We start from the raw sequence: 13,525 nt of genomic DNA, 5'->3' as shown, positions 1-13,525 counted from the left end.
GTCAGTAGTTGATGTAAACCTTTAGTTCCAAGAACTGGTATAAATCTTGACATCTAAAATGGATATTAAAATCTTTTTCCTGAAAAATTCTAGATATTGGAAGAATTCTTTGCTTAATTAGATGTTGATATTTCATTCAATGGACTAGGATTTTACTGATAGAATGCTTACGAAAGGCAGAGGCCCTGTGGGGCACATGAAAATGAAGTAGACAAGCTCTTGGAATTTAGTAGGGGGAGTAGAAAATGCATACAGTGACAGGAAGTAAGCAGTAACTGTAATAAACACAGTGGCACAGTGTGTAGTCACAGCTCACTCATTCATACAATATATACTGGGTGCTTCCTTTGCTAGGAACAGCCTAGAAGCAGAGAGAGACATAGCCTCTACTTTCAGGGAGTATACTGTCCAAAGGAAAAGACAACAAAGTGGAAAGTCACAACATGCACACATGAAGGAGACATGCCCAGATCTGAGGGAGCATAGAAGGTGATTGGACCGGCTCCAGCAGAAGCAGTTGACAAAATGAGCTCTGATCTGAAATAGAACTAAGAGTCCCCTGGGCAAAGAGGATGAAAAACACGCATAAGGTGCGGTGGGCGTATGGTGCATGAAAAGTACTTAGGACTGAAAGGAAATCAGTGGGCTCAGAGCAGAAATAGCGAGAGTCACGCCGAATGAGGAGAGAGGATAGGCAGGGCCCATATACGAGGGGCTCTGTAGGCTTTGGTAAGGTTTTGGCTTTTATACTGAGAGCAATGAGAAGACATCAGAGGGCTTCACCAGTGAGGCAATGAAGCTAGCTTTTGTTTTTTTGTTGTTTTGTAAATTAAATTTATTGGGGTGACATTGGTCAACATGATCATATAGGTTTCAGGTGTGGGTTTCTATATCATAAGATCTGTATATTGCACCATGTACCCACCACCCAAAGTCAAATCTTCTCCCATCACCATATATTAGGACCCTTCTCACCCCAACTCCTTCCCTCTGGCAACCACCATACCGCTGTTTGTGCTCATGAGTTTTAGCTTTAGTTTTGAAAAAAAAAAAATCCAAAAACAAAAACATGCTTCCTGGATTAAGAAAAAACAGCAGAAAAGAGAGCAGCAGCATGGATGCACAGGCTAGCTCCAGGAAATGCATGATGTTAGTTGAGATTAGGGTGGTTGAAATATTTAGTCAATGAGATAGCCAAGCACTGGTGATCACTATTGTGAGAAAGGGCTGGTGAGGGATAAATGTCTGAGAGATGACTCCTAGGTGGCTGGCACTGGATGGAAGGTGGTGCTCATCACCAAGACAAGGAACATTGAGAAGGGTCAGGTTTGAGAAGGGAGATCATGAGAGTAATTTTCAATATGTTGAGTTTCAGGTGCTGTTACAAATGTAGAAAGAAATAACAGGAAACAACTAGACAGATGGAATATGTATTTGTGGGTTCCATATGCCAGGGGTGGTCACCAAAGCCAGGGGAGTAGGAGAGGTTGCAGAGGGAAAACATAAAAAGGAAAGGGAGGCCTGGGGCCAAGCCTTGAGAGCTCTGATTAGCTCTTGAGAACTAAAGAACTATAAGAATTATAGAGAAAGAACTGCCCAAGAGAAAGGAAACAATCCTACTTAGTGTGGTGCCATGGAAGCCCTGGCTGGACAGTGTTTTAAGAAATGACAATGGTCAGTGTCCAATGCTGCTGAAAGGTGAAGTAAGTGAACTGATCAGATAGTGCATCATCTAGATACACTCAGCTGCATCTAGTGACATTGGCAAGAATGAATGATAGAGGCTAACACCAGATTCAAATAAATTAAGTGTGAGAAGAAAGTGATAAAATAAACTTATCTTATAAACTTTGACTCAAGATGGTAGGGGAGATAGGAAATGAGATTTGGAAATGAGAATCTGAGTGAGGGCTGTTTTCTGTTTTAAGTTTTAATGGGAGAAAATAAAGAGTGTTTAAAAGCGAACAGAAAGGATTTCCTGTGAGGGACAGGGGAAGGTAAAGAGGGAGAATAACTAGTAATAGGATCTTGAGGAGGGAGATTAAGCCAAGTTCCAAGGACAAGCAGAGGCACTGGCCTAAGAGGAAAGGAAGGTAAATGTCTCTACTGTAACATGAGGAAAGAAAGAAAGGGTGGGAGCTGATGCTTGGTATCTAGAATAGCAAGCATTGCTGAATGGCTCTCTATAAAGTATACAGTGAAGTCACTGGCTGAAATAGTGGAAGATTTGAAATGGTGAGTGCAGAAAGAGAAAAAGAGGAGTAAAAAGACCATCTCAAGGGCCACTTGAGCTGGTAATTAGTAATTTATGAAGGAATCTGAGGTACTTTATTGGCACTTGAAGAAGCATATTGTCAGACTGATTTATGTCCAACTGATCTTTGGCCAGACATGGAATGTTGGGCTTTTACTTCAAAGAATGAAAACTGAACAAGAAGACAGACAAGTAAATCCATTTTCAATAGATGAGGTTAAGACTAAAATAAGTACATTAAGGTTTCAAATCCATTTTACTAATCAAACTTATGCTAAATATGTTACTAAGCTCTATTCCTTAGCACACACTTTCAAAATAATTTCAGGAAATTTCACCAAAACTGATTTCTTAACCTTACTTTATATTTACATAATAAGAAAAAAATTAAGATGACCTAAATGCAAATCTTACATTATATGTGTGTGTGTGTATAAAACTGAAGTTCTCTTTCTTGTGAATATAGGCTAAACCTATTTTAAACATATCACTATATTGAAAATTGTAAAAAATAAAAAAGTGGAAAGTTACAATTTCAAATTGTGGATGACACATTATTTTTTCCCCTACCATATTCACGACAGTTCTTTTTTCTAGTAGTATTCGAAATAAATTAGCTGTAATCTTGTTGTCATGGACACCTTGCTCAAGCCCACGATTATCATCTTGCATGAGTCTTCGATCCATGATAACTTCAATCTGACCTACGAAAAAACAAATGAAAAAATTGGCCAGGGTTATTTAATACAAAGATCTAGTGAGGAACATGTAAGTACAGGCATGGTCTTGATTCAAGTTTCTCCTTTAGTCAAGGAGACAAATCTACAACTTTTTCTCAATAATGGCTTAAGGTAGCCAGTATAAAAACATGATTAAATTTCTACTTTTATTCATTAATGTCTAGTAAAATCTGAAAAGAAATTTAAAAAGATAAAAATTAAAACTTTAAGTATTAATATAAAATTCAAAAATTAATCTAAAGAGTAAATTAAGCCTCCAAAATTTTTGGTGTCACCATCTGGAATTTAAAAATGTTTATGGGGCTCATTACAAAATGCACAGCACACAGGGAGCAATAAAACAAATACAGATGGGTAGGATCTAACTAGGACTTGAAATATTTAGGTAACTTGATATGTGCTGATCTCTGAAGAAGCCCTGGGATTTGGTAACTACTACCATGAACCCCCTTCCCTCCAAGACTATGTTAGTAGCTTTTCCACTCTCCTATTTCCTCTAGCTCCAAGAGGGGTCACTGTGGTTCCTTTATTTGCTGTGCAATAATTTCACATCTCCTCTAATTTAAATTGTAAGCTAATGGTTAGGTTATGAGTATAAAAATTAAAAAAAAGAAAAAGAAAGAAATCCAGTCATATTATATATTTGAGATCATACTAAAAATAAGACCCTAAAGTTTATTCATTCATTCATTCCTTCATCCACATTTGTTACTTATTAAATGATCATGTAGTATAAAGGAGCTGAATATACATAAAATATTTTAATAACTATTACTCTTACGTAGTCAAACCAACTCTTTCCTTTCTTTCTTAGTTTGGGTATCCAGATAAAATGACCAGGCGTTTCATTGTCATTCCTCCATATTTTAGAAGACAACTGTCTAGTCTAGAACCTTTCTTCAGGCACTGGGACTAATTGGCTCCATGCCTATGAAGACAATTAGAGTTTGATCACTTCACACCCAAATTATTACATCAATCTCTTGGCAATTACTAAATCTTCTCCCTGTCAGGAAACGTTGGTCCATATAATAAGTGACCCTAATCTAAATAGTTTTCATGTCTGTAGCTATCAAGCACTAGGGTATCTGGATGTCTATGGCAGGGGCTGAGGAGGGAAGTGAGAGAAGACTCATGGTTCACAATTGCTTGAGTCCTAATGACTCAACCCTGTTTAGAGCCCACCTTTGAGATTTTAAGACAGGTTTAAAAATGGATAAGTCAAGAGTCACATTTGGCACAAAGATGTTTTATGTTCTGATATTGGGAAAAATTAAGTCAACATTTACAGTTGGGCATCTATATATATAAAATGCTAATGTGCAAAGTGTCCCCTTGGTAGTTCGAATGGGAGGCAGGGAGTTCGATCGCTCACTATGATGTGCACTGACCACCAGGGGGTGGTGCGGAACATGGCAGGCGACCAGCAGCGATGGCGGGGTGCTGAGGGAGCAAGGGAAGGAGGAGGCAGGGAGGTGGGGAGGCAGGGGTGGTGGCTATGCACAGGTGGCAAGGGAAGGAGAAGGAGGGGAACCTGATTGGCCCTGATTACTGGCCAGGCCTAGGGACACTACCTGTGCACAAATTTCTTGCACCGGGCCTCTAGTCTTCATATAAAATTCCAGATTTCTGGGCTCTTTAAAAACTGCAGCATTTGGCAGCACTGGGCCCCCTCTCCCCATGGAGACAATGTACTGGCACTATGCAGTGGCCACCCCACTGCACATGGGTTTGCTCTAGGTTGCTCAAGTTTCACCATCCAAACCAAATTTCTGACGTGAGGCCATTATTATTTTTATAACTTCATGATGTCTTTATGAGATGACTGCATGATTTTGTCTAGTACAGACCACAAGAAAAATGAGAACTAGTATTTTTTGTGTATATGTGGAAGTACAGAATGTATGCATATGCCTAATATAAAAAGTGTCAAATAATAAGTCAGGCATCTCAACTCATTTATTTGCCTAGCTCCTTAAGACACTTAGCAATTTTTTGCATGTAATGAAGGAAGAACTGATGACCTATCCTATATAATAAAAGCCTAATATGCAAATCAACTGGACGGTGGAATGACCAGTCACTGTGATGCGCACTGACCATCAGGGGGCAGATACAAAATGCAGGAGTTGCCCCCAGCCCACAGACCCCAGGCCAGCAAAGGTGGGTGTCAGTGGGGGGTCCCCTGATCGCCCTGCCAGTTGCCCGACAGATCAACCCTGATTGCCGGCCAGGTCTAGGGACCCTACCCATGCATGAATTTCATTTCGTGCATTGGGCCTCTAGTAAATGATAATTAAAAATCCTATATAATAAGAGAGGAATATGCTAATTAGCCCTTACATCCTGAGGCGTAACGACCAAGCGCTTCATGACCAGATCACGGTTCAGGAGGAGGATGGGCCAGGGAGGTACAAGTGGCTGCAGAGAGCTACAGGAGGCGGCAGCGCAGGGCTGGGGGAGCTATAGGAGGACAGCAATGGCGGGGAGGGATGAAGGGGGCAAGGGGAGCTACAGGAGGGAAGGGAAGTGGGTGGAGAGCTATAGGAGGGCGGCAGCGACCTACTGGCTAAAAGTGGGTGGCAGAGAGCTACAGGACAGGGCAGGGCAGCAAGCAAGCAGGAGGCGGAGAGCTATAAAAGAGGGCAGGGCAACAACTATGAGGGGACGGCGGGGCGGGGGGGAGCTATAGGAGGGCGGCAGTGACCTACTGGCACACGGATTCGTGCGCAGGGTTACTAGTACGTATCATAAAAGACAAAAGCATCTCAATAGAAACTTTTCAAAAATTAATCAGTATCTACTACTATTTTCTTTCTCCATCTCATTCTCTTCTTTGGAATCATTAAAGTCATGTCTGTTACCTCTATATCCCCCTATCTGTATCATCTCTACTCCCTTCCTTCTTTTGGGTGGTGGTGCAAAAGCATGTGATTCAGGAGAGGACCTAAATTTGAACTGTAACCTTCCAGCTTTGGAACTAAGTTATCTACAGTTGGAGTTTCTGCATCCATTTAATCACAATAGCCCATTCTGCAAACAATGGGCTATCAGGTGAGGTAAATTATCTTGAAAAACAATCAGTTTCACAGAAGTTTAGGTCCTTGTTCTTCACCTAAAATTGAAGAAATCCATCATTTTATGTTATTCTCACAAAACCCAAAATGAACTAATAGTCCGGTTCTCAAAAGAAACCTGGTAAGTGGAGATGATAATTAAAAAAAGTCATACACTTGTGTATATGTGAACTGAAACTTACAAGATCAAAAAGAATCTAAACAATACATACCACTTTCCAAACTCGATACACCTAAAGACTGAGCAGAGAGTAGGGTCAAGCGGTGCTGGGCATCCTGGATATACGCCATTGTGGTCATCGGATACACATTTGCTTGAAGAGGTAACTTGTTCATTGTCATTCTAGGTTGAATCTGTAAGGTCATACAATTATATTTCTTTTAGAAAATTGAGTAATATTTACATAGGACCTTTTAAAAATTAGTATTAACTACAGATGACTTCTTCCAAAGAGGAAAAGAAACAGCTTCCTTTCTTATTCAAGGTTAGAGCTAATTTAAAACCTGAAACATTCTTCAAAACAATATTAAAAAAAATCACAAAATTTTTAGAAAACAATTTTTAAGAGACTTAGAACTTGTCCAGATTTTTAAAATATGCATTCCTATTTAAATTCAGAATAAACATCCTTAACAAAAGTCTTCTAGCTCTCCAATATTTGCATAAAAATTATAAGGGTATTAAGTATTCATTTCTTATCTAAATCTAACATACTGCTTTTGTAATGAATGCTAAGCATAATAGCTCTTTATCTTCTTTCAAGAAATATCTTATAATTCTTCTAAAATCAGTCTGAATAAGTATCCCAGACCTTCTCATCAAATCCTCTAATATATTACATTATAACAATCAAATGCATATTTATGGTTATAAACGATTCAATGCATACTCTTCTTGTTTAGTTTCAATGTAGATAGTTCCAAATTCTAATTTTTCTTGTTCTAGTATCTGAATGTGTGAAATACAACCCCAACTTTAGTTTCTGAGAGAGATTGACAGTGCACTAAACCAGTCTGGGGCAAGAAGCCTCACTCCAACATCAGGAGGAGACATCAAACAGAGACTCTGTTATCGGGAAACTTATCCACACCACATAAAATGTAATCTCTTCTTTTAAACTCATAAAAATTTGACATGAAACTAAAGCAAAAAAGTTAACATAATAGTGAACATGTATTGAGAACCCATTAACACTAGGCACAGTGCTGGGAATTTCACAGATAAAACCTTTAATCTCCACAACTCTGCAATGTATCTTTCAGTTTACTGGTTGTATGGAACAGTGCCTTCACAAATTCATGTTCATCCAGAACCTATGAATGTGATTTTATTTTGAAATAGGATTCCTGCTCATATACTCAAGTTGCACTGTATTAGAGTAGGTTCTAATCCATTGATTGGTATTCTTATAAAGAAAGGAAAATCAGGACACAGAAGGACACGTATAGAAACACAAGGAGACAGCATGTGACTGTGGAGGCACAGATTGAAGTGATGTGTTTATAAGGCAAAGTGTACCAAGGGTGGCCTGAACCTACCAGAAGCTAGAAGAAGCGAGGAAGGCTATTTCCCTAGAGCATCTGGAGGGAGGTGGCCCTGCTGACACCTTGATTTAGGACTTCTAGTGTCCCAAACTGTGAGGGAATAATTCCTGTTGTTTTAAGCTATCCAGCTTGGGGTTATTTTTATCGCAGTCTCAAGAAATTCATAAACTAGTAAAGAAACAACTATGAAAAGGTAAAATAAAAAGCTAGCTTGAAAGAATTCTCCATTTCTCCTTTCCAATCCTGATCTTCCCACTCCAAATAACTCATATTATTTTAAAATATATATATATTTTTATTGATTTCAGAGAGGAAAAGAGAGGGAGAGAGAGATAGAAACATCAATGACAAGAGAGAATCGCTGATCAGCTACCTCCTGCACCCCCCACCGACTGGGGACCGAGCCCACAACCCAGGCATGTGCCCAACGGGGAATCAAAATGTGACCTCCTGGTTCATAGAGAGATGCTCAATCACTGAGTCACACCAGCCAGGCTAACTCATATACTTTTAAGAAAAAGGACATTTCAATCTCACAACTGTGTGGCTGTTACCCTCATTCCCCAGCTGTAGGTCTAGATTTCTAGTCTTGCCCAAGTATCAGTCTTTCCAAAGGTTAAAAAAGAGTGTATTTTAAAAGCAGAAATATTAGGCTATAGACTTAAAAATGATATTTTCCTATTTATTCAAATGCTCGATCTTTAAAAATAAAATTTTTATTCATTTTTACTAACTTTTTTTCATTCATGTATACACCCACACACATACAAATAATTGCTTCTGAAAATTTTAAGAAAAGACTTTCTTTTGTATACAAAGAAATGAATCACTATAAAGTAGGGGCTTCATTTGAAAACCAAACAGCTGTAGTAAAATTAACATGTTAATTCAAAATGTATTTTGCAATTTTTATGCTTTGGAAAAGGTTTAAATTTAAGTTTTGCAGGAAATTGTAAAAGAGAAAATTATCACAATTCTGTCCACTCATTCGAATTGAAAATCAGACAAAGTAAAAGCATTTGTTGTGAAATTATTTCTATTCATAGCCAGAAATTTCTAAAATGTTAATGTCTCAAAAACATGCTAATGTTTTTAATAGTATTACTTCAAAGATATATGTCACACCCATTAACGCTGAGTACAGAGATTTAGGTAATAATCAAAAGAGTTTTATTAAATTAGAGAACTGACAATCTGAAAAATGTTATGAATCAATTTTCTCATTACTATTTCAAGAATATTTTGATTAAATACGTATCTACTCACTTTTCTAAGTAGACATGTGTTTATATGCATATATACATATATGCATATATGTATGTGTAATAAGGTACACACCCTCCTCTCCAATAAAGAGAAGGAAAAAGGTTTCCTGAAAGAAAACTTTTTACTAGGTTATACATTTAAAAATTATATAGAGCCCTAACTGGTTTGGCTCAGTGGATAGAGCGTCGGCCTGCGGACTCAAGGGTCCCAGGTTCGATTACGGTCAAGGGCATGTACCTTGGTTGCGGGCACATCCCCAGTAGCTGGTGTGCAGGAGGCAGCTGATCGAAATTTCTCTCTCATTGATGTTTCTAACTCTCTATCCCTCTCCCTTCCTCTCTGTAAAAAATCAATAAAATATATTTAAAAAATAAATAAAAAAATTATATAGAATAAGCTAAATATGCATAGGCCAATTTCTTATGAGAAAAAGTATGTAATCCATCAATCCCTAATGATGTTTCCTTTATATTAAATTCATATATACTTTGGCACCATGTTATTTAACATGCATAATTGTCACCAAATCTTCCTTTGAAAAAAATAAATTCTTACAAATAGATGATTTACAAAATACTCTATCAGTTAGTTAGCTGTCGTAATTTTGGAAATCTAGTTAATAAAGAACCTACAAATGTTTTATTTCAAAAATAATTTGTGACCTTAAGCCTATTTTTGAAAGGATGCAAAATTAATTGGCCATTACTATATATAAAAGTTACGCACGCACATAACTTAGACATTTAAAAGGAAAATTACCTGGTATCCATTTAGGTCTGTATAAAATCTATTTTGGCTGTTTATGTTAGAAGAAATTCTCATTGCAATCTCACGGTTATATTCTTTTCGGATGTCCACAATATTGGAAACTTCCACAGACTGTCCTTCTATTCCTAGATTTAAAAGAATATGCACAATAGAAAGAAATTTATTGCCCACTATTTTTAAATATACTCTCCAGAACTCCTTCCAAAGTTGCATATATTTTCCTGTTTTCTATCTTCTATCTTTACCAACTCTCATATGCTAAACAGTGTCACAATTCACCTTTTCTTTTTTTTAACTATCATGGCAGATAACATTCATTCAGGGGCACATATAACTTAACAGAAAGATGAAGAGGTTGGTGGAGATAAATGCAGATGAAATATAACATGCAAATTATTCTCTAATGAGTTCTAGAGGGGAAAGAGGACATTAAATGAGAAAAGGTCAGCTCCAATCCAGGCTAGTCCACCTCTTGTCTGCACCACTGTTCCCCAATAGAATCATTCGAGCCCACTTCTTCACCCTTTTCTCCTCACATACTGGAAATTATGAGCGGTGAAATTTATACTCTGTTGGTTCAAGATACCATATCTAGGAAAAGAGACATGATTAATAGCTAAAACTGATATTTCCATATTACTACTTTAGAGTATAATCTGGAGAGCTCCCCAGAAGTTAAAGCAATTTTAATTGAGTTTGGTATTTCTTAGGACCCCTTGTTTTTTAGTGCTTCATTGTGCCCTTTGTTATACAAAGCAGAGGACAGCTTGGAGAAGTATCAGATGTGTCAGACTTTCTTTTTATTAAGCTTAAAGTGTTTACAAATTTCTATCATGCTGCCCTAACTGCTTGTCAGGTCCTCAGTGAAGCCTTGGGTCTATTTTAGAGATGCAGGGAGGAGTTATGAAGAAACACAACACTCTTAATACAGAACTAAGTGTGTGTAAGATATTACAGGATCTTCAAAGAAGGAAAGTGATCAAAAGAAGAAAGATTGACCCTATCTTATTTCACAGAGCTGAAGTTTTTTGAGATTCTAAGACATTCACTTGCCTGCAGTTGTTATTCGTTACCTGCTTCTCCCTATTCCTCACACAATCGGCCACTCTGCTGACAGCCAGAACTTGTTAGACAAAGAGGGCTGTGTAAGAAAAAATGAGGAGGAGAAGGGAGCAAGGAAGACTTTTTCTAGGAGCCAAGAAGAATCCCCAGAGCTTATAGAAGGTGACAGGAAATAGTGAATGAAAAGAAATTTGAATCTGTGAGATTTGTGGAAAAGAATGAAATGCAACCGGGCCAGGCATTAAAGATTTATGTGAAAATAAACTGGAAATTATAAAGCATAAATAATGTGGTGAAAATACTAAACGGGTTAAGGATTTTCAGAATGCTTACTGAAATTCTTTTTTTGGTAGATGCTGCTCTTCCAACTCAATAATCTCAGTGACAGCTCACTTCAGTTCCTTACCATGTTCATAAAGCTATTATGAGTATGGTCTACATGAGTCGGGGAAGGGGAGCCTTTCCCCCTGCTTTATGGACACAGTCTGAACCACTAACCTCTGCCAGTTAAATATACATATGTATTTCCTTCTGAGAATTACCAGAAGAATCTGCCAAGACAGCTGACCCAAATATATCTCCACTACTATTGGGAAGTTAAATAAAACCACACAGAGTGATGATAGGATAACAGTATCTTCTTTGAACTCGGAAATGTATTACTGTAAATGCAAATTTCATTTCAGTATGCTTAGATTAGCCATAATATTGTTCAAAAACCAAAGGAATTGCATATTGAATTTTAATAGGCAAGCTTCTATAAATGAACCAAAAATGCTTCAAACATAAAATGCAGCACTAGGGATGACAGTACTCATGCAGCACTGGGGAAACAGAAGGTCACAAGTAAACTCTAATCTACTGGACACATTAGTAGGGTTTTTAAAACTGTTTTATGTATTCTCCTCTCTAGATTGGATATTTTCTCAGGGGTCAACAGAATACAAAAATGAAATAAAGTCTTGACAAAGAAGAGTGTCATTAATTTCAAGTCATGTATCTCTGGAAAAAATTTACAGAAAACACACTTCAGAAAAAAATTAATAATTTCACATCACCTCTAGCAATAACAAATTATTTCTGTTGAGAAAATCATCTTTCTCAAGCTCAATATTATGCTCAAATCCTGTTGTGGCAACAAATCCTAAAGCTCCTTTAAAAGGAGCATCTATATCCATTCAAAATTCAGCAAGACATTAATTTAAATTCTATGCCCGAAAAGACTTTTAAAATAAGATCAAACTTATTATATGTATATAAATAAACCAAATAAAACCTGTCATAGTAATAAAAGCAAGGAGGTACCCTAGTTCTCAAAGGTAATTTATTATTATTATTATTTTTAAAATATGTGTGAGGGAGAGAGAGCATTGTCAACTTTTCTTATTGTGTCAAGAATTCCCTAAAGAGTATGTACCATGCCATTCCCAAAGCAGATCAGAGGATTGAGGGGAGAACTCCCTGGGAAGCAGGGGTACAGACCCAGTGGTTCCAGTGGCCTGCTGGATCCTTGCAGAATGTGGCAGCAAAAGGTATTTTAACCGAAGTAGTTCTACCTAAGCATGAATGACTAGGGCTCAACCCTGGGAAAGGAAACGGTAACTACTTTATAAGAGTAGTCCATGGGGGTGATAGGAAGATGCCATTTCCAGGTTAAAAAGAAAAGTTCCCTCTTGCTGTTAATGCCTCACATTATGCCTTAGAGAAGAGAGAATAAAGATTGTTTATCCTTATTAACATAGGCAATGCCAAGTAAGAACAGAGTCAATCCACGGGTGAACAGCTATAACAGAGAAGCCAAAAGAGTCTTTCCTCAACTTTTTTTTCCCTCCCTAGAACCTGTTGGCTTCTCACAAACACAGACTCCTACACACCATCTTTGCATTCCAGTTTTTAAGAAGGTTTTGGGCATGTGGTAGGTATTGAATCACTTGTCATGTAGAAATTAGCTGACATGGGAAATGAAAAGAATGAGGTAGCTCTCTGTCCTGACCAAGAAAGATCTGATGTAAAAGACTAATGCAGTACTTGTAGAGTATGATAAACTTTATGCTGAAAACAGACACAAACACCATAGAGTAAAACCTCAATATAACAGACTATTTTAGGCAAGGGCGTATCTATTAAGGCTGAAGTCCATTATATAATAAAGTAGGTTTTCCGAATACTTATGTTAAGAATTTGACAAATTAGTTAGTTTACATGTTTTTACTTATGTAGACATGTTTGTTTAATAAAATTAAGCATGTTTGAAAAGTTTACAGAAAAGTTTTTTTAACTATATTACTGTAATTTTAAATTTATACTGAATAGGTCTAGTAAATACGTGCATTCACCAGTCACCATGAGTGAACAAATGCACATGGCTGGGGCTAGGCTTAGAGCATATGGGAACATCGATTGGAACGCATTAAAAATGCTGCAGAAAGTCATGCCACACGACAACAAAACCAATTACCTCTCGAGATGAAGTGTGATCATGTATTAATCATTCACCGAATACTGTTTACAAGCAGTGACTCTTGGATTGAAATATGTAGACTATAGTTGTAGACATGTAATATTTATTTACATCAGTGAAATTACCACAATGTTTTTTCCAACATATAGCCTACTCGCTAAAATTTGCTAAAAATAACAGTGGATTAATAACAAAAAAATAACCTGTTAATTTAATTATAAGCAATCTTGGTTAAAAGCATTTTAAAATTAACATGGTGTTAATTTTCACATATGATATACAGCCTAGAAATTCTGTCCATTAAATTCAAAGTCCATTAAATCAAGGTCTGCAAAATCAAGTTTACTATATT

The 13,525-nt window shown here is 37.2% G+C and overlaps 1 protein-coding gene across 4 annotated transcripts in view; it reads right to left on the bottom strand.

The window, feature by feature from the left end:
- The window catches only part of MAN2A1 (mannosidase alpha class 2A member 1), a 160,255-nt gene that overhangs the window by 19,631 nt on the left and 127,099 nt on the right, over nucleotides 1-13,525 (bottom strand). For all 4 annotated transcript variants that reach the window (XM_006754267.2, XM_015568442.1, XM_015568452.1 and 1 more), the window contains 3 exons: nucleotides 9,642-9,775; nucleotides 6,284-6,425; nucleotides 2,825-2,958 (listed from right to left, as the gene is read on the bottom strand). In XM_006754267.2, coding sequence (XP_006754330.1) covers nucleotides 2,825-2,958; nucleotides 6,284-6,425; nucleotides 9,642-9,775 — 410 coding nt within the window. The remainder of the gene's footprint in view (nucleotides 1-2,824; nucleotides 2,959-6,283; nucleotides 6,426-9,641; nucleotides 9,776-13,525) is intronic.

This window comes from Myotis davidii, unplaced genomic scaffold (assembly GCF_000327345.1).
Source record: "Myotis davidii unplaced genomic scaffold, ASM32734v1 scaffold812, whole genome shotgun sequence".
NCBI lineage: Eukaryota > Metazoa > Chordata > Mammalia > Chiroptera > Vespertilionidae > Myotis > Myotis davidii.
This window is presented reverse-complemented; position numbering and strand designations above follow the sequence as displayed.